At 36.3% G+C, this 22,479-nt stretch overlaps 2 protein-coding genes across 4 annotated transcripts; one reads left to right on the top strand and one right to left on the bottom strand.

The window, feature by feature from the left end:
- Nucleotides 1–381: 381 nt before the first annotated feature.
- Nucleotides 382–3,141, top strand: MS3_00011076 (uncharacterized protein). Its single transcript, XM_012942042.3, has 4 exons — nt 382–593; nt 626–743; nt 782–1,008; nt 2,662–3,141. The coding sequence occupies exons 1-4, from the start codon at nt 405–407 to the stop codon at nt 2,998–3,000; spliced, it is 873 nt and encodes a 290-aa protein (XP_012797496.1). The 5' UTR covers nt 382–404; the 3' UTR covers nt 3,001–3,141.
- Nucleotides 3,142–13,216: 10,075 nt separating this feature from the next.
- Nucleotides 13,217–21,016, bottom strand: MS3_00011075 (uncharacterized protein). 3 transcript variants are annotated; one of them, XM_051219481.1, is made up of 6 exons: nt 20,824–21,015; nt 20,723–20,782; nt 17,974–18,064; nt 15,472–15,699; nt 14,216–14,263; nt 13,217–13,542 (listed from the first exon to the last, which is right to left on the bottom strand). In XM_051219481.1, the coding sequence occupies exons 2-6, from the start codon at nt 20,752–20,754 to the stop codon at nt 13,333–13,335; spliced, it is 609 nt and encodes a 202-aa protein (XP_051065810.1). In that variant the 5' UTR covers nt 20,755–20,782; nt 20,824–21,015; the 3' UTR covers nt 13,217–13,332. The 3 variants fall into 3 exon arrangements, with proteins under 3 accessions (XP_051065810.1, XP_051065809.1, XP_051065811.1); XM_051219482.1 differs by lacking the exon at nt 14,216–14,263 and having other exon boundaries at nt 20,824–21,016; XM_051219483.1 differs by lacking the exons at nt 17,974–18,064; nt 20,723–20,782 and having other exon boundaries at nt 20,918–21,015.
- Between the last annotated feature and the right edge of the window lie 1,463 nt (nt 21,017–22,479).

Here is a 22,479-nt window from a genome sequence, read left to right as displayed (position 1 = left end):
GTGATACAACATATCACCCAGAATACGTTTCATCCCAACAGATTATAAATATTAACTAAAAAAAGAAAAAAAAACATTTCGTGGTGTAATAGAAAGTGACATAAGTGAAAACACAACGTAATTCCTACGTGGCAGAACAATGTGACCCGTGAAATCCACCATTAGTGACAGTGGCAATGACTCGCAAAATCATGACCTAAGTGTGAATTCTCAATTAACCTGACAGTCCCAACTATGGACTGACAGTTATTGATTAGTATCAATGTATGAGGGTGAAAAATTATACTCTTACACTAGCTTGTCAAAAATATCTTAGATATGATTCGTGATATAAGATGTGTTTTACACAATCAACTTTATTTACCCACTCAGTTGTCCTTCAAAGCTTGGTAACTGCGTTTGAAATGGTTAGGATTGTAGTCAAGAGGGGGGACCAGGTTTTTTTTATGATTGACCGCCTGTCAAGCACTCCTGTTGAAGAATTGATAACCGAAATTTGTGAAATATACAATGGCATCCTTAAAATTCATCGGATATGTGGAGAAATGGAAGAGTTAGCAAAACATGGTGTTACTCTACCACCAAATATGCAAGTAATCGTGTTGATAAGTTTTATATACGTCAGGGTCTTACAGAGGAACAAATTTGCGACTTAAAACTTGAAGACGAATGGGGAAAGAAGTGTATTCCTAGTGGTGGTTACGTTGAGTGCAAGGACGAAATAGGTAGGAGAAATGGTGTCGGTAAGTTGTTTCCACATCAGAATAATGTTCATAAACAGCACCGACCGAGAAAATGGTGGAAGTGTTAAAAAGAACAATTGATGAATCCAAGCAGCTGATTTCTCGAGATCTCGTTAAGAAAGATATCAGTATCGAGAAGAGTGTTGTTCGAGAAGCATTGATGATGCTTATTGGTGCAGTAACCATCGTTTATCCTATGGGTCTCCCTCCATATGATCCTATTAAATTGGAGTTTGACAATGAGGAAGATTTAAGTGGAACATATGTAAGTACCTAGCCTTCGGATACTATTTGACCTACTACTATCCGATGTTAATAGTAGTCAGTCAGTCAGCCACAACATAGGACCAGGTACATATATGTATAATATATAAAATAAAGGTTGCGTATAAGGATATAGTATAGGAAGGAAGACTTAGTTAATTAACTCGAATTCGTAGAAAGAGAGATATGAAGTAATATTAATCTCACGGTTTAAGAGAAGAAAAGGAGTTTATACATCTACGCCATTGTGGTCGATTCTTAGCCATATATCACCCAGAGTCTCCAACCATTGGTTACGATGGTCGCGCGTGTTAACTGTAGGTCAAATAATGTTACTAATTGTCTTTGAAGATACAGCTTCTTTAGTTTTATAATGCCTGATAATGTTTTGGGTCAAAGTGTTTTGGCCTTCAGCTTCCAGTTGTGTTAACAAATTATTTTCCGAAAATTATAATTGGCCCGAGTTCAACTTACGCGAGCTCCCAATTTTGGGGAAATTTAGGGGAAATGGCACAAAACCCCCAAAATTTCCCCAGACCTGGGGAAATTCCCTAATATTTCCCCAAAGTTTCCGAAAATTTCCCCAAACATTGGTGAAGGTCATTTGACTTCGGGATTTTCCCCAAAATACCCCAAAATTGGTAGCTCAGGTACTGGCAGTATAATTTCATACACACATTTTTTTGAAGTATTGGTCTTTGAAGGAATTCGAGAGTTATGTAATTTTGGAGAATATAACTTTTTCAATTATTTTTTTCCCAGGTAAGCAGCCAAGTAAAATCATTACCACCCCTACTCACAAAATTGTAACTCAAGGTTTAGTACATGAACCTGTACTGTTTAAATGAATCAGACTATGCTACTAAATGGACTTATTATTTCCAGCAAAAAAAAATGAAATTACAACTGATAAATTACTACCCTTCCTGGTCGGTCTTTAGTAAAGTCGTTATTAATCAGTAGCTCACGGTAATTTTGTTCAGTTAGTCGATTTGGGTTTTTGATGTTTATCTAGATTCTATATCTGAACATATCTGTGAATAAAAGGATTCTGTTGTTATCGATCTCATCTTGTGTATTACTGAAATCATGTAGGCAGAACTTAGGGAAATTGTGTATTGGGCAATATATTACCTTAAGAATCTTGACTACTATTGTTAAAAAATAGGATACAAGAGTCAGTTGATCATACTAGACATATAAAAAAATGAAGATAAGAGTCAGCATTTTATTGGGATAACAATTTCGTTGTTTTTAGATGGTTAACAACATATATATACAAAGCATTTCACTTGGCCCGTCAGTCTTAAGCAATGTAGTACTTAACAAGTACGCTCATTGTTTCATTTTGTCACACCACTTTTAAAACACAATGAAACAATTACAAGTTTTCTTTGGTGAATAAGGAACCATTTAGAGATAATACTAGCAGTTTTGCTAAGAAAACGATATCATTTAACATTTTTGGATAGTACAGAAATCAACATACCACTTTCGATTTGCAAACGATAGATTTTTCTCATAATATCCTAGACGTATATGTAAACACTTAAAGTTTTACGATTTTATGCGAATAAAAATATTCAATTGTCCATTATGACCACTCAAACTATAAAATCTATCAATGAATATTCTTTTTTAATCATTACTCAAGGCATCACAAGAAGTAATCACAGCAGATAATGCTAGTTTATGGTTTTCAGGAAAAGAAATGCATCGTGAAAAAATTCTATCAGATTATGTTGGACGTAATGATAAAACTAAAATTATTGCTAAATTATCAAAACGTGGCACTGGTGCACCAGCACGTGAACCTATTGTAAATGAAGAACAACAACGTGCTATGATGGCATATTATTATAAAAGACAAGAAGAATGGAAAAAACTTGAAGCTGATGATGATGATTGTTATTTAAATTCAGCTTGGGCTGAACCTAATCAATTAAAACGACAATTTCATGGATTAACTAATATTAAATGGGGTCCAAAATAATGTATAGAACGTGAATATCTATTCATTGTTTCAATAGTTTTTCACTGAATGACCGTTTGTTTAGATGTAAATACTTCATTTATAAATTTATTTCACACTTATTAGTTCAGAATTGTACCTTGTGGTATATTTATCACTGAACTGAATGTTTTTGTTGTACTTATTTACGGGGGTCATATAATTAAATTTTAAATGATCATCTTCAGAGATTGTTTGGGTCATAATAGGATTCAATCTAAGTATAGTATCATCATGTCATTGGGCGGTATAACCAAACAGTTGTGTGGTCATGCCCCTCTGACTGTGACATCGTAGCTTGCTCTACTCTGGTAATACTATTAGTTGTAGCTAGGGTCCAATTTATGTAGTTAAAGTTTCTGTAGAAGATCAGTGTCATTATTTTATTGATCCTAATAAGTTAATCATAGTCAACACCGGATCTAATACGAACAAAATTACTATAGTGAATACCAAAATAGTAGTATCAATGATAGTAAACAAATATAAGACATGCAAAGTATGATTCGAGACGAAAGAATGAACCTAAGAAATAAAATAATTTCGAAAATTAGGATCCAAAGGAAGATAAAGGGTGAACGTCTCTATGCCACTCCAACCGATCTTTAGCCACTCCACCAACGCTCGATTACGATAGTCTTTCAGATTCCAACCAGGTAGTTTTTACCTATTAAAATGGCCCAGATTAAACAATTAATACCTTTGAGTTAATGGCAGTTTTTGGTTAGGCCTCTTTCTTGCACCTTACCCCTACGTCATTTAATGTCGCATGATAAAGTAGGTGGTGGTTGAGGATAGAGAATACATCTCAACCACCTCACTCGAAGATTCTCAACTGATTTATCTACTACGATATGGCCAACCTCAAGATTACTCGATAGTTCCACTAGTTATTCGTCGCAGACATATGACTACAGACCTCAGGCCTACGCATGTCTCACAGCTACTGAGTTGACTAGTCGACGAGATCAACTACTTTACTTGTCATTAGTTTAGGTGTTGCAGACCAATCTTTGGAGCAAAATTTTACATGTAGAGGAGGAGAAACGCTTCTCAAATATACGAACCAGAGGTAACCACCTACTGTTCCTTTTTAATAATTGAATGGAATTCATTTCCGTCTCAATGTATTATCCTTTTAGGAAATAAGACGTTAAAAACATTCTATCAGCAACCGTTGGTTACAACACTTTCAAAGTTTACATTCCGACAATGGCATATTATTTGGTGAGATCCCTTTTCATCAACTGAAGGAGTTAGAAGCTAACATATTAAAAGTATGACTTCAATTAATTTTAATTTCAATGGGTCTACTGAAAATTAACTAGATATAAACCATGTAATCTGAGATGAATAAATATTCCAATACTCACCTAAATTAACTGAAGGATGTATTTAAACAGTTGAATTCAATTGATTAGTGTATTCTAGAGGGAATGATAAACACTGTCGTTTATAACGAACAAGTTTTCTTCATGTATACAGTTATTGCTCTTACGGTTGCGGTTTATTACTATTGTAAAATACAACTAATTATTTTCATCAGAGAGGGGTTTTGTGGATATTATAGTAATTTAATAGTTGAATTCTTAATTCATTTGAAGCTAGACCACCATGGATAACCTGGAAGCACTGAGCTGGCAGGCATTCAATGGTGTTAATGTGTAACTTCAACTAATCCACAAAGTTGCGCCACCGTCTAGAGGTTAAGGGCTAGTGCGTGAAACTGATGGGTCCTCGGTTCGGATCCCGCGAGGCGGGATCGTGGATGCGCGTTGCTTAGGAGTCCCATACTAGGATGGAACTGCCATTAAGTGATTCCAGGTTTTCCATGGTGGTCTAGGTCCAATCGACTCATGAATTCAACTATTAAATTACTAATTATTTGTCAGTAGTTTCTGTGTTTAAATGAAAAGTATTGCCTACCTCATTTGATTTTTTCCCATTCAAATTGTTCTTTTCATTGGGAATTTTTTCACACAGTAATTCATACCTCAACAAATTTATAAAACTACTTTAGCCAACTTGTAAGTTAAATTAAAATAATTCATCCAACAGAAATAACAGCTATTTGAACAGAATAACATGAAAGCTCATTTTATTATATTAGGTTCCTATCAGTTAAAAATGAATAGCATTATGATAAATTATAAACGGTTATCATATAAAGAAGAAATTGAATGATTTGTCTTTTTTGAACAAATAGCTCAAAAGAAACTATCATTAATAATTGCCCCCAATAGCCCTGGTATGGCTGACAGTAGGGAGAGTCAACTCTCCCTCTCGAAGTGCTCTCACATGGCCATACACATACTGCCCTCTCGTGGGGGGGGGTGTTGTTTACGGGATTAAGAGGACGAAAAGCGAATGTCCGACGCCCTAACAGGGTAGGTGGATAAGGAGAGTCCACTTGGGAGAGTTAGACAACCCTCATTCCAAACCAATGTTGCACACGGACAACAGGATCTTAAGGAAACAAATGGCGTATGAACCAGTCGTTGGTCACCGGCTACCATGAGACTGCATCTCCTGACTTTGCTCCACTGTCTTGTTGATTAGACCTTTAGATCGAACGCTCAGGATGTGGCCCTCTAAGAAAACCACCTACTTCGGTTCGGGCACTCGGGTAGCATCAGAGTCCTCACACAAATCGAATGATTTATGTGGCGCATATCTATTTGGTGCCTTCTTGTACCTATATCTGTGTTTAAATAAATTTTAAATTATAAATAATTCATAATTAATTGATCACTAAGTAGTAACCAATGTCATATATGTCACGTCCTTTGTTATGAGTATATCTCAGTCCTACAATAGGTCAGTCGAGGCTAGAATAACTCAGCAGACAACATTTCTGATTATGACGCTGAAAGACGCAGAATAAAATCTGTTAGAGAAAATCCGTTCTCTTTAGATCACAAATATACCTTGATGGTCAGTGTTAAATAGCATGAAACTTGACTTCATGGTACTCTGTTGACTACCTCCACACATCATCTTACAGACTGTAATTTATGGCCGTTAGCAAACATACAACAGTTAACAAATCAAAAGGAAAAATCTAACATAGATCACACTTATTAATATAATTCAGCTATAGTTTATTACATACTCATAATAATCATAGAATAATGAGAAGACGGACTTGATCTGAAAAATGTGATCTATTCGCGCTGTACATTTTCATATACAATCCATTGACAAGTGTATATGTAACCAGATTGTTCGAATTATATAGTGTTAATACATCATATTTTTCAGATCAACTCCATCTTCTCATTGTTCTATCAAAATTTACAAGAGGGACTAATTACTTTCAATAATACTAATACCTAATTTTTGATAGAGTTTTGTTCTCTAAGCTGGATGGTTTGGTCATACGAGGACATTCTGCCATACATTTGTAGCATGAAATAATAAAGAAAAATACCTGAAGACCATCTTTTAAAAGAACAACTACTCAAACAACTTACACGCCCAAAGCATCCAGTTCAAAGAACAAAACTTGATCAAAATCATCCACTTAAGTTACAAATCTTTCCCACTAATACCTAACCACGTTCTATATACCCTTTTCCTAAGCTGTCGTTTCACAAATCTGTTGAACAAATAATGACTATCATAACTTGTTAATCTGCTGGACACATTTCAAGTATTTAAACTAATAGGTCACAATTGATTGATCACTGGGTGGTGATCAATGTCATGCATGTCTAGTCCTGGGTTTCCTGTTGACTACCTCCAACCACCATCTAAATCTCAATACATAGTGCCCGCAGTGTCGAGTCAACTAGACTGGTGGCCACATTGCAACATGATCGATAGCATTCGATCTGCACTAATAAGGACTAGACAAGCATGACATTGATCACCACCCAGTGATCAATCAATTGTGATTACATCTCAGTCCTACAGGAGGTTAGTCACGGCTCGGATAGCTCAGTGGTAACGTCTCTGACTGTGAAGCTGGGTGACACGAGATCGAATCCGCCAGGGAGCATCAGTTCCCTCAAGATTACAGGTACACCTTGCTGACGAGTGCCAAGTAGCACGAAACCCGGGTCCAGGGTTTCCTGTTGACTACCTCCAACCACCATCTAAACTAATGGGTACTCAGTTTGAGTAACATCATGAACATTTACACTGAAGTTCATCGGATTGATATGTCTTCCAAAACATGAAACTCTTCGGTTCTTTGTTATAGTGCAGTGAAAGAGAACATAAGTAGGGATAATCGAATGCATTTGAACACAAAATTACAGAACAACTTAGTAAAATATGACAACCATATAGTAAATACTTAAGTTGCAAAATGTCGATCAATTGTCTTAAACTTGACTGTCCCTTTTGTAAATATCAGTCAATCATCTCAGACTTCAATGTTCCTGCATTTCCGTATCAATTGCTTTGTGTTCCCTTTCTTTCTTGCTTGATCTTCTTCACCTTCTGCTGACAGACATTCTATTGCTGACTAGCATTACACACTACTTATATCGATATAAGTAGAACACACCACGATAGCACTAACGACTATCTAAAGTATAATTAATCATAGGGAATTCAGTGATTTGAGTTCCGTTTTCCTAACGGAACTTTTGTGTTATAAACTAGCAGTTTTTTCTATAAATGTAAAACATAGCCTAGGAAAGTAGAAGACGTAAATAGAGTATACCTGACTGCTTTGTTGTACATTGTTCGATTTTAATACTGATACACAAAATTCTAGAGCCTAGCGGACTACATGAGTGAAGAGGCCTTTATTGACCTATATATATCTATTCGTCCCTAAAAAAATTTAAGCCTCACTTTCGCACCAATCTTACATGTCTCATGCATTGGAAACAAAAGTCATATCTTGGTCAGTCGTGTGTGCTCAATATTTGCCCGATATTTAATTGGTTTACTTTATCAGCATTCCACCAGATGTTCTCGGAACTCCTTTCTTGAGTGTAGTGAATTCATTTAATACATATTACTAAGATTAAGAATAGGATACTTGGTAAAAAAAGACGAGTTTCTTGATGAAACTTAAAATCTTCATCGACTATGTTGATCAGGATTTGTCTTAGATTAATCTACCTACCAACTGCCACGAAATCCATCACTAACTACCACGAAAGTAGTTTGGAAAAAAACAGATAAGAGTGGAGAGATCAAGACGTGATATCAATTTGTGAAGTCAATGATTGTTTACTTGAACCATTTTAGTGGATATATACTTCTTGTCTGGGATCTTGATTATTATTGTGGTCACTGATCAGAGATACTGTTTGACATAACCTAAGATCAGTTGTGATAAATGATTAAATCTACTGTAGTAATCTGTTCATTTTCATTGTCTAACTAGTATGGATTTTCTCCAAAGAAATACTTAAACTGGCTATTTTGTAACAACTAAATTAGGTTACATCTGTAGTGAACAAGAACAACAACGGGGATAACCAATTCTATTTGAATGTAACATTACAGAAAATCTTAGTAAAATCTGAGAACCATACAGTAAAATCTTCATTTACAAAATGTCAATTAATTGTATTAAACTTCATTGTTCCGTCGTTTCCACCACAATCATTCTTTGTTTTTGTCCTCTTCTCTTCGATCTTCTTAACGTTCTACCGTCAGACATTTCACTTTCGATTGGTGATCATATATACTACTTATATCTATCGATATCAGCAACACTAGCCACACTACTAGTATGCAATTTAAATTAGGCCAACACAATCAATGAATTAGATATCTGTAGGACATAAAATAATTTCAATTATCAGACAATCGAATAATTCAACATTCACTAGGAGGAAAAAAGTCCGTTGAATTGAACAACTAATCATATCTTAAGAAGTATAAAATGATCTGTTGTGGAACTTGTTAAGAAAATAAAAAGCAAATAAATTCACTTGGTGTTGTTATACTTGTATCTTCCGATTGTTATTTAGGAATTCAATTGATCAGTCTCCTGTTGACATATGTACATCCTGAGCAGGTTGCCTCGATATAGCCTTAAGTCACAAGCTGTTTAAGCAAAGACGGATCAAAGATGATCACCAAAACCATAGAAGTTATAAACTTCTGATTAAAACTATATGCTTTTCAAGTAAAGATGGATAGTGCCTAGCAGTAGTATCCGGGACGCATGTTTCATCCTATTTATGTCTCGTCAGCTGGATGTACCCGGATTCCAGAATTGACATTTTCTCCGGGACTCGAACCCAATGACCGCGTCGAACGCCATCGCATTATTCACTTAGCTACTGAGTCCTGATAGCCACTTGCTTGTGCACTGGGGTGAAGTTAAATTCACTTGGTGTTGTTTGCTTGTATCTTCTCATCGTTATAGGACGAAACGCGCGTCCTGGATTCCAGTGATAGGCACTATCCATCTTTACTTGAAAAGCATATTGTTTTAATCAGAAGTTTATAACTTCTATGATTTTGGTGATCATCTTGTTGTGCTTATGAAGTATGGCAACTTGGACTGATGCATATATATGCCTGGTTCTACGTTGGAGCTAACTGACTGAGAAGTTTATCATAAAAAAATAATCTCAGTTTGAAGATATTTAACTATACTTATCAGTATAGAGTTGTAGAGATTATCAAGTTTTTGATTGAGATCGTGAACCGATTGATGTTAGTCAACCATTGAAAACCTGGAATCACTGGACGGCCGTTTCTTTCTATTGTGAGACTCTTCAGCAATGCGCATCCACAACCTATCAGTTAATCTAATCAGGATGTTCATACAGTAACAGCGAGACAGGTATGTACCTCAGTGCAATAGATGGTCACGCAATTATGTGAATTGGTTGATGTCAGACATTATCATAGTTGGGTGACGGGTCTGTGGTTTAGAGTTTAAGAGTTCGCTGGCGAAACCGAAGGTCGTGGGTTCGAATACAGAGGACGGGATCATGGATATGCACTGCTGAGGAGTTCCATACCAGGACGAAACAGCCGTCCAGTGGTTCTAGGTTTTCAGTGATGGTCTTACATCAATCGGTTCGTGGTCTCAATCAAAAATATTTAATTAGAGTTGTTATCAACTTATGAGAACATTATTGATATTTTAAACAATGTTAGCATAAGTTACATATATTAACTAAATTAAATTTAGAATGTGAATTCCAGCACAAAAGTTGTTTAAAGTTCTAGTTCAGTCAGTCAGTGAATCATTCACGATCAACACATAGACGAGTACAAATCTTCTTCAGTTCAAGTTCCTACACAGTATAAACATGGTGAGATTACCAAGATGAATAGTGAAGAAATCGAAATAATGTGGTAATAGAATGAAAAGTTGCGTTTGAAGGGATATTTAAACTCAAACCCTAGAGTTAAAAACGGTTCAAAGCTATGTCATCTCAACCTGGTAGTCCATATTCACCAGTATGACTAAGATTAACAGTTTCTGACTTCATGAACTGATGCCGTTGGGCTTTCTAATCACCTTACTTACTTACTCCTGTTACTCCTCGTGAAGGAGCATTCTACATCAAACCCTGTCCTGGGAAATCCTTTCCAGCTCTTTCCAGTTGTTATTCATCCTTTTCATATCTGATTCTATTTCCCGACGTAATGTGTTCTTTGGCCTTCCACATTTTCACTTCCCTCCAAAATTCCAAGTTAGGGATTGCCTCGTGATGCAGTCAGATGATTTCCGGAATGTATGTCTAATCCATTCTCATCGTCTCTTCCTAATTTCCTCTTCACCTGGAAGCTGGTTTGTTCCCCCCACAGAAGACTGTTGCTGATGGTATCCGAATAATCAATGTTGGGTATCTCGTGCAGACAACTGGTTATAAATACTTGTATCTTCTTGATGGTGGTTGTAGTAGTTCTCTAAGTTTCAGCTCCATACAGTAGAACTGCCTTGACGTTCTTGTTGAACATTGTGACTTTGATATTGATTGAGAGACAGTTGTTTTGAGTTCCATATGTTCTTCAATTGAAGGAATGCGGCCCTTGCTTAGCCAATCCTCGCCTTTACGTCTGCATCTGATCCTTCTTGTTCATCGATGATGCTTCCCAGGCATGTGAAGGATTCTACATCTTCCAGAGTTTCGCCATCAAGAGTGATTGGATTGCTGTTCTCCGCTTTGAATTTGAGGACATTGGTTTTCCTTTTGTGTATACTGAGGCCTACTGATCCAAAGACTGATGCTACACTGGCTGTCTTTATCTGCATTTGTTCGTGTGTACGCGATAGGAGGGCTAGGTGATCTGCGAAGTCCAAATCGTCTAATTGATTCTGAGCTGTCCATTGTATTCCGTGTTTTCCCTCAGATGTTGAGGTCTTCATAATCCAGTCGACCACCAGAAGAAAGAGGAAGGGGGAGAGTAGACACCCTTGTCTGACTCCGGTCCTTACTTGAAATGTATCTGTCAGCTGTCCTCCATGCACGACCTTGCACTGTAGTCCGTCGTATGAGTTCCGGAAAATGTTGACAATCTTCTCAGGAACTCCGTAGTGTCGAAGAAGTTTCCATAACGTTCCCCTGTCTACACTGCCAACTGCCTTTTAATAATCAATAAAGTTGATGTACAGTGACGAGTTCCACTCAACTGATTGTTCAACGATGATGCGTAGTGTCGCGACTTGGTCCGTGCACGACCGTTCCCTACGGAATCCAGCTTGTTGGTCTCGAAGTTGGGCGTCTACTGCGTCTTTAATCCGGTTCAGTAGCACTCTGTTAAAGACTTTCCATGGTACTGACAGTAGTGTAATTCGTCTGTAGTTTTCGCATTTGCTCAGGTCTCCTTTCTTTGGAATCTTGATGAGGTATTCTTCTTTCCAGTCCATCGTCACTTGTTCCTCCTCCCAAGTCTTCTCGAATACAAGGTGAAACATGTTTGTATTTACTTCTATGTCTGAATTCAGTGCTTCAGCTGGTATGTTGTTGGATCCTGCTGCCTTTCCGCTCTTGATTTTTCAGATGGCCGATCTGATTTCTTCCGTCGTTGGTGGATTGACATGTTTAGGAAGATCTGTGTGTGCTACTTCGACGTCCGGTGGATTCATTGGAGCCGGCCTATTCATGAGATCCTCGAAGTATTCTACCCATCTATTCTTCTGTTGTTGAATTTCAGTGATTGGCCTGCCTTCTTTGTCTCTGATCGGTCTCTCTAGTTTACTATATTTCCCTGCTAGTTTCTTCCTTGCATCGTAAAGCTGTTTCATATTTCCTTCTCTGGAAACTTTTTCCGCCGCCGTCGCTAGTTCTTCCAATCAACTAAGGTTTACATTATCAAACACGTAAAGTAATTTTAAAACTGATATGTTAAAGTTAATGCTTCTTTGATCCCCTTCCAGTTGTCCTCCATAGTAGTTTCTTCTTCCTTCACATTGTCCGAACACTCCATGTTCCTATACAAATTGTTGTTGTGGTTTTCAGAAGTGCCATTGGCCTCGTAAGTTTCAAAGAATCTCGGCTTTCATGATGAAGAGTTATAATTCGGACATTGAGTTTATTATGAAGACACCGTTTTAGGCAACATATAAATTAGTTTGTCTATCTATCTACTGCCCAATTAGCCGATACGATGACTATTTTGTTTTAAGGTAATCATAATCCTCATAGTTCTTATCAATCAATGAGTGTTTAAACCCTAAATTAGAATCCCCAGGGCCAAAGGAGAAGTAAGAGACCAAAGAACACATTACACTGAGAAATGGAGACAGACATGAGAAGAATGAATAACAATTGGATAGAGATAGAAAGGAAGGCTGAGGAGAGAGTGGGTCGCAGAATGCTGGTCGACGGCCTATTGGATGTACTTGCATCTCAGAGATGATGTGGCTATCAGAAATCAGTATATGAGTGGATAACGCGATGGTATTTGAAGTGAGTGGTACTGGGTTTGAGTGCCGAAGTGAACACCAACTCTGATTCAGGTACATTCATCTGACAAGCCTCAAATAGAACAAAACACGCATCAAACTGGATTCCAATACTAACCGTTGTCCATCTTTGCTCAAAACGCTTGTAACGTAAGGATATATCAAGATAAACCTCACAGAGTGCACATATGCTGATAACAGAAAGACTGATCAATTGCAGTCCTAGAAAACAATGAGAAGATTCAAACAAACAGTACAAAATTTCACAGCTTAGTTTTCTCAAATTTCACAAAACGCACTAAATATTTGAAAGGGATTCCTTGATGTTTTCACTGAACAAAATGAACATAGAGAATTCGTAACTTTATTCAACAAGAAAACATCTCATAAGGTGGTTAGATGCTTTGAAGTTTGATATAAATAAACAAAAAGATGAAAACCGATTATGTTTTGTAATATGTAAGTTTTCAAGTTCAAATTATATAACCCGGTAAATTGTTGAATGGATAAATGGATGCATTTGAACTATTACAAGTACTGGTTATGTTACAAATCATACCAGTAGTGGTTAAATATGTAGTTGAAAACATATTATATAATAATAATGCAGCTAAAGTATATTCTGTAAAAAAGATACGTAATTGTAATTTGCCAACTGTTATTTGACTGATAAATATTGTTATCTATAAAATAAATGAAGTGAAACAGTTAGATTAAACCTGATAACGAATACCTTTTTAAGTGTTGGTTAAATGAACACACAATCTCAATTGAATACATATTAAAATAATGATCATGAATCGATTGATGTTAGACTATCAGTGAAAACCTAGGAGCAATGGACGGCCGTGTCGTTCTAGTTTAGGACCACTAAGCAGTGGACATCCACGATCCAGCCCGAGCGATTCGAACCTATTGGAGTGAGGCATTTACTAACTGCACACAGTATAAGATCGTTTCACAATTCCGTGGATCGATTGAATTTGGACGCTGACACCGTTGGATGCCGGCTCACTGGTCTAGTTGTGAAACGTTAGTGAATAAGGGAATTAAAATAAGTCAAATACGAGAATGAAGTTTTGAATATGTATATTTGTACAATTGTCGATCGAATATTGAAGCGAAACAAAATGATATGCAATAAAGAAGTCGAGTGAGACAACTCACTCAGCGAGTCAAGGCAAAGAGCTGAGCAAGGCAAGGCGAAGTGAGTAATGACCAAGGTTCAAAATATGACTCAGGAAGAATGAATAAATAGGTCGGTCCGTGAGCTAGAATAAGTTGAGTGGGATTGACATAATGCCAGACACTACAAATTTACTTTAAATAAATGAAATATAGATGACTTTAACTCACAACAAATAGCAATATATCTGTAATTATGTAGAATATGATCGCTGCTGACTGAAAATGAATTAAAAATATTGATGAGTTCGTATTTAACTAACGGAAGTTGTATATAAATCGAATATTATGAAAACATGACTGGATTTAATGAGGTAAACGATGTTATTGAGATCACGTATACTAAACCTCTAGAACACTCAAGTCAAGATGTTGAGCATTCGTGCGTCACACTGAAGGCTCTGAACTCGAATCTCGGTTGTAAATGTCGTAGATGCACATTGCTGCACATCATTTCCTATTAGAACGAAACGATAGTCTGGTGCTTACAAATGGAATTCTACAATCTCCACAATTTCATACTGAAAATAAACAATATTCCTACTGCTGGTAATACATTTCTTACATTCTTTCAATTATAATTCATATATTCTGCCAATCGAATCCAGAGTCCTCAATTTCATTCTGGAATTCTGAAGTACGAAACCACTGTGTTGGCATCCAACAGTTTTGATATCTAAATACAATCAATCTACGACATCGCGCAATTATCTTTGATAGGTTACTTTCTTACTCTCGACACGTATTATATCTACTGGCCTTTCTAGAGCCCTGGAAATTTTTTCTCAAAGCTGGTCACTGCTGAGATTGTTGAATTTCATACCTCATTGATTCGTCCATAAATTATGTTCGGTCGGCTTAGATTCTGGTTACTGATGTGAAAGAACGACGATAAATATTTTCCGGAATTCCAATTATCTAAATCTGATGAAAAATACAAGTTCATTTTTAATTACTATGAGACTGAATAATATCATCGGATCCAACATAAAAATCTCAGTAGCGTTATCATTGAGCTATCCAGGTCGCAACTGATCTATTGTTGGACTGCGATGTATCTACAATTTATTGATCACTAGGTGGTGATCAATGTCATGTGAATCAGGTCGTTCTTAGTGCAGATCGAATCCTATCGACAAAGTTGCAATGTGGTCACTAGTCTAGGTGACTGGACATTGTGTGCATTATGTTGTGATAAGATGGTGGTTGGAGTTAGTCGACAGGAAACTCTGGACTCGAGTTTCGTGCTACTTGGCACTCGTCAGTTAGGTGTCTAAATACTAAATAGTATCTCACCAGTATGTATTTATTGTGAAAATATACATAGTATAAAGTAACAGTGAAGTACACCTGAGTATCTCACAGAGAATACCGCAAAATCGAGATAACCTAATTTGTAAATGAATTAATTATGTTTATTGACATACCGGATGTTTAAAAATTGTGATTAGAAAACTTGCTACAGCAATTAAAATGGCAGTGATTATAAGCAGTATTACAATCGCCGTTAAATAATCTGCTAATCTTGTTTTGATAGCTGCACCAATAAGTAATGCCGATGTAAATAATGTTAGACTGATTCCAAAAGCATCAAGTTTAGCACCCATATCCACCAATATATCCAATATTTCAATAGCTGTAGCTAAGGTTATCGTCTGAAATTATGAGATGGACGATGGACACGATTAAACAAAAATGTATTTAAAGGTTTGATTATATAATGTTTATCAATCCATGATTTAATCGATTCAGATGGTTCGTCAAACTTCTAATAAGATAATAAACGTTTGTCCTTCTAACCATTACTTCGAGTATTGATAAACAATTGTTCACACAAAATACTCAATGTCCGTTCACCGGAAAGCATCAGTAACAGCCGCCTTCTGTGGGAGGAAACAAAACAGCTTGTTGCTCAAAAGGATATTGGGGAAAGAATTTGGATGAAGACAGGAAATACATAGTGAAAATCATCGAACTGTATCATGAGGCAAGCACTAACTTGGATTTCCAAGCGGAAACAGAAAAGAGGAAGGCCAAAGAACATACTTCGACGAGAACTTGTAGGAGATATGAGTAGGATGAATAACAACTAGAAACAACTGGAAAGAATTGCTCAGGACAGATTTTGTTGAAGAATGTTGGTAAGCGACTTGTGCTTCAACATGAAGGTCAAATGACATAAGTCGGTTCATTGATATTTCTGGAGAACTTCCTTAAAATATCAACTGAAGAGTCGACGAACAATGCAGGAATTTACGTAGATAAATTCCAATGCAAATGTTTTTCAGTGTATAGAGTGCTATGGGATTTATGATTGAAACGTCTTCGAACTATCTGCTGCAAAATTGCTTTCTTTACTTACGACTGTTACTCCTAATGGAGCATGCATTCTCAAACCTACTCTGTCCTGGGCCTCCTATTCTAGTTCCATCCAATTCTTGTTCATTTTACTCATGTCTATTTCCATTTCCTGGCGTAATGTGTTCTTTGGCCTTCCTCTTTTCCTCTGGCCTTCAGGATTCCATGTGAGGGCTTGTCTTGTGACACAGTTGGGTGCTTTCCTCAATGTGTGTCCTATCCACTTCCAGCACTTTTTCCTAGTTTCTTCCCCCGCTACAATCTGGTTTGTTCTCTCTCACAGCACGTTGTTGCTAATAGTGTCCGGCCAACGGATCCGAAGTATTTTGCGTAGACAACTGTTAATAAACACCTGTATTTTCTGGATGATTGCTTTCGTAGATCTCCAGGTTTCTGCCCCATATAGTAGAACTGTCTTGACATTTGTATTGAAAATCCTGACCTTGGTGTTGGTTGACAGTTGCTTTGAGTTCCAGATGTTCCTCAGTTGTAAATATACTGCTCTTGCTTTACTGATCCGCGCCTTCACATCTGCATCAGATCCACCCTTTTTCATCAATGATGCTGCCCAAATACGTAAAGGTTTTTACATCTTCCAAATCTTCTCCGTCAATTGTGATTGGATTGGTGCATTCTGTGTTGTATCGGAGAATCTTCCTTTTTCCTTTGTGTATATTGAGACCTACTACTGCTGTACTGGTCGTCTTCTCCTGCATCTGTTGTTGCGTTTGGGATAGAAGGGCCAGATCGTCTGCGAAGTCTAGATCATCCAACTGCATCTTAGATGTCCATTGTATCCCGCGCTTTCCTTCAGACGTTGACGTCTTCATGATCCAGTCGATCACCAGGAGAAAGAGAAAGGGTGAGAGTAAGCAACCTTGCCTAACACCGGTCTTCACTTTGAACGACTTTGTCAACTGTCCTCCATGCACGATTTTGCAGTGTAATCCATCATATGAGTTCTGTATGATATTGACTATCTTCTGAGGCACGCCGTAGTGTCGAAGAAGTTTCCATAGTGTTGTTCTGTCCACGCTATCAAATGCCTTTTCGTAGTCAATGAAGTTGATGTAGAGTGATGAATTCCATTCAATTGATTGTATCTACTGCAAAATGCATAATCTTAGGTTATGTAATACGTTTTTGATTGAGATCGTGAGTCTATCAATATTAGACCAGCACTGAAAACCTGAAAACACTGGACGACCGTTTCGTTCAAATATGGGACTTCTCAGCAATACACATACACGCCGTGTCCCATACTAAGACGAAACGTACTATCCAGAGGCGAGCATAGGGTAAATGAGCTTAACGTAATAACCGACACGAGGAGTCTTTCAGAGATTCAAGTTTATTGGATTATACACAAAAAAGTTTCAATATTTGTATGACAGTACTAAAAAGCAACCAAACATTTGATGTGTATTGCTGTATAGATCAATCTTTGACAAAAGCTCATTATTTAATCCATCAAGTTACTGTAAACCATATAAACTTGCTTAATACATTGAACAATCATGTTGCTCAGTTATATTAGAACATAACTCATCAATTACATTCAATATTCTTACATAAATAAACAAAGTAATAACATTCAATGGGAATGTATCACTTATTTCCTTCACAAATGCAATCAATAATGCTGTCACAACTGCAATGAAGCTATAAAGTAGAGAAAAAAAATGGACATCTAAACACAGTGGAGGATTTACTTACTAATCTAAAAATGAATGTAATAAGATTTGAATATCCTAACACAGTAAAAAGGCAACGGTTACGGATGAAAAGACGATAGTTGGATAAGTCATTTTGAAATGATGTTTTTTCAGTTCATAGATTATTTTTAAGGAAATATTGTTTGTTGAAGTTAGACATTAACACTGTTGGATGCTGTTTCAGTGTTCTGGAGGTGAAGCGTTCGCGCGTGAGACCGACAAGTTCTAAGTTTGGATCACGAGTGTGGGATCGTGTATGCGCACTGTTGAGGACTCATATGCCAGAACAAAACGGTCGTTCAATTATTCCAGGTCTTACATAGTGGTCCAGCTTTCATTGAGTCATGAATTCATCTGATAAATCATTATTATCATAATACTTAGTTGTTCATCATTCAAAATGTGACCTAATATTTCAGTTTCCTTACTAAGCGTGTAATTAACTTTGCTACGATGTAAGTAATTCAGTTATGGAAGTTTATTTAAAACATGTGGCTCACCAGATTGTTAGGGAGATCCAGGATATTCCCTGAAAACTTTAGAAGGCACAGAAAACTCTAGGAAATGCTAAATCTAATCAGCACTGCATAAACGTTTCCAAGATACATCGAGAATGTGGAGATCAGCGTCTAATATTTTAACTGGATGATTATTCATTCTCATTCCATGTTTAGAAGAGTTCCATGAACTTTCAGAAGCACATGGTTACGTGAAATGTTGTAAATAGTGTTGACTTTCTGAACACAAGCTAACGCTGAAATAAACGTTCTTTCTACATTTCATACCTTTCCTTTCGTGTTCATGTTGTCATGTGGATTTAGCCTGTGACTTATTAGAAGAGCTTAGGAAACCAATTCATACGCTCAGTCAGGATATTTGTCACAAATGAAGTGAAGTCATTCAAACAATGTCAAATATAAACATCGGTTCATGAAATGCTTTATAAATAGAGTTGGATATTTCTAACAGTCTAGTGTCTAAATAAATGTCATCATTTCAATTAATAAGCTATTGAGAACAGTTTGGTCAGTGATTAATCTAATCAAAATATCAGTTGGACTGATTAATAGAAGGGTGTATATCATAATATTCTTCCTCAATGTTCACAATTATTTTATTAAAACTATTGAGCAGACTACATTAACTGCTCACACTTGCCATCATTGTGATGCTGGTTTACGTTAATCATATATTCAAACCCTGACATATCAACCGACTCATATCCTCTTTTGAACAGTTAACTGAAGTAGTGTTCTGACATGTGTTTGTCGTTTCGACAGGATCTGTTCCACAAAGATAAGTGAGTAAATGACATCGTAGTGAAGAAAAATGGTGGAGTTATAATATATGTACGACATTATAGTGATACCCAAGTGTTCTTGAGAGTGTCTACCTACTTTTTCTTTTGGGTTAAATGACAGTTATGAAGCAGTTTAAGGAATAAGGATTATGATTTACAGTTGATGATTAATAATTATAATTCAGGTTTTTCATCATGGACTATGACATTAGTTAAAATGCCAACGAAATGGTTGAATGAATTTCGCGCCAAAATCCAAAACTTGTTATGAAATATCTGATTGGTTCGTCCAGAAAATTCTCTTCTCTCAATAGATTGATTTCATTGGTTGGAAATTAGTATAAAATTATTAAAACTAACGGTTTATAAATATGAGAAGGGGATTTTGTGGATATTATAGTAATTTCAATATTTGAGATCATGAGTCAAATAAAATTAAGCCACCGTTAAAAACCTGGAAAACTGCACGATCATTTCATCGTGGTATGGGACACTTCAACAGTGCGTAACCACGATTCCACCTAGCGAGATTTGAATCCAACCCCTATCGGCCTCACTCACAAACACTTAGCCTCTAGACTACTGAGCCGGTCGACATCCAACAGTGTTAATGTCTTAACTTCAATTAATCCACGAAATTGAGCCACACATCCACCATTATTTTCAGTGAGTTACTATCTCACAACAGGCCTGGTTGAACTCCACTGGTCGTTGCTTCTCATTTGAACTCCGGGAAGTACCTCTTTGTTAAATCCCGATAAACATAATAAATGGTAACTTTGGGATCCATTTATGGATCAATACTAAACGTACATTTTAATCGTACAATTATTAAATAACTAAACTATTCATATTCATGTTTCTCGTGTTATAAGCTTTAATTTAGCCCATAGACTATTACTATACGTTTTATCATTCTTGAATTATGCCCTGTCTATTAGTCACTGTCTCCCACATTCACAGCCATATTTAGCCAAATCTTGTATAAATGTTGTTTCATATTTTATGTTACCTTGTGATCTGTTTGATTGGTATATAAACTCAGTATGTTTGAAATATAATGATTTATGTCACAGAGGCTCGGATTGCTGTTCTGGATTTAACTGACTGGGCTAGGTGGAAAGCAGAGCCAATCGAAACTCTAGGCTGCTTATACGGGTTTACGTATCATTGATTCGATCGATAAGTCACTAGTTTCTAATCAGCGGTCACAAGTTATAACACTCTTTAAGTCTAAGTTCAATTGATTCATGATCTCAACTATTGAGATTATAAATAACATAGAAATAAAGTTGAATAACGTACACTAATACACTGGAAACAATTGATCGTATCATAAAACTTTCTACAGATCGTTTTACATAACTAAAAATAGAATTAAGATTGTTATTGATTCATTAACTTACGGTAGCAAGAAAAGTATCCTTATAAATAGTGTAATAAGTAGTTGAATGTTAAGAATTATGAAAACCTGTTATTAATTCTAAACCTCAAATTTACTTTTCTTGCATAAGTCGATATATTTGGAACTTTACTTCTTATAATGTAAATGCATGGAATAATTTGAACGATTCCCAACATGTTTATAAAGATGATCTAGAATTAGAATATAACATAAATTGAATTATATAATTGGATACAGTTAAATTTATGTGTCTATCTAAATTAGATCACTATTGAAGAATTGGAAGTATCAAAAAGCTGTTTCGTTCTGGTATAAGATTCTTAAAAAGTGGGTATCCACAAAACTGCATATGGAAATCGAACTATTGCTTCAAGGTTTTCCATGTATTCAACTATTGGATTACTGTAACATCCGAAAAACCCAATATGGATTATAATCATCATATGCTCACCAGTAACTGGTTCCAAAAAGTATTCCCCGGAGTTCTAGTGAGTAGCAGTGACCAGTATAGTTCAACCTGGGTCTGTTGTAAGGTAGTAACACGATGAAGACAATGTTGGATGTGTCACTCAATTTCGTGAATTAGTTGAATTTAGGCATTAACACCGCTGGTCTATAGATTGAGGATTCGCCTGCGAGACTTATAGGTAACGGGTTCAGATCTCGCAAGGCGAGACTTTGCGTGAATACAGTTGAGGAGTCTCATACCAGAACGAGACGACCATCCAGTGTTTTCAAGTTTCGCATGGTGGTCTAGCTTCAATTAACCCACAAATTCAACTGTTAAATATGTAAATGTAAACTGTACGCAAACCAGTATTGTTTTTATAATAACAAATTGATATTTTGGTTACGTATTACATAGGGTTTTATTGGGACAATTCAGATTTATCAGAATTGGTTTTGAATCAAATATCAATTTACAATAGATATCATAACTACAATGAACAATGTGAAAAATAAGCTTGACACTGAATTTCTTGGGTTTGAGTCCCGCATGAAGGAGTCCTACGGTACTGGAATGGAACAGTCGTCCATTGCTAACAGGTTTTCAATGATAGTTTAACATGAATCGCATTATAATATTAATAATAGCGTACCTGTGTTTCGTATGAATTCAATGTATAATATAATGTACCTGATGCAAAATGTTGTTTATATTAACTTCATTAAAACACTTGAGTGATTAAAAAAAAACACTACTTGTGGAGTTTTGCTTAACTAACTGTCTACTCAGACATGAATGAATCCAAAGGACATTGTATTTGATATTAAAAACAAACAAACAAGCAAACAAACAAATCCTTTGAAATGAACGACAATTTGATTAAGAAACCAATATATTTCTCTCTAGATGTTGTTTGAGACTGCAACTGATGAGTCTCTTGTTGATATATATGTGTTATAACTTGTGAACCTGTGTGCTCTGTTTATTGTATAACGCAACTATACCGCTAATCAGAGAGCAGCGAACTATTATCCGAACCAGTGACGCATAAAACACGTGCGAGTAGCCTAGAGTCCTGATCGGTTCTGCTTTCCGCTTAACCCAGCCAGTTGAGTCCAGAACACCAATCTCAGCCTCTGCAATATGAATCGTTTGTTTCAAACATACTCGGTTTATATATCAATCAGACAAATCACAAGGTAACATAAA

This window comes from Schistosoma haematobium, chromosome 6 (assembly GCF_000699445.3).
Source record: "Schistosoma haematobium chromosome 6, whole genome shotgun sequence".
In the NCBI taxonomy this organism is placed as follows: domain Eukaryota; kingdom Metazoa; phylum Platyhelminthes; class Trematoda; order Strigeidida; family Schistosomatidae; genus Schistosoma; species Schistosoma haematobium.
The sequence above is the reverse complement of the archived record's forward strand: the minus strand, read 5'-3'. Positions and strand labels throughout refer to the sequence as shown.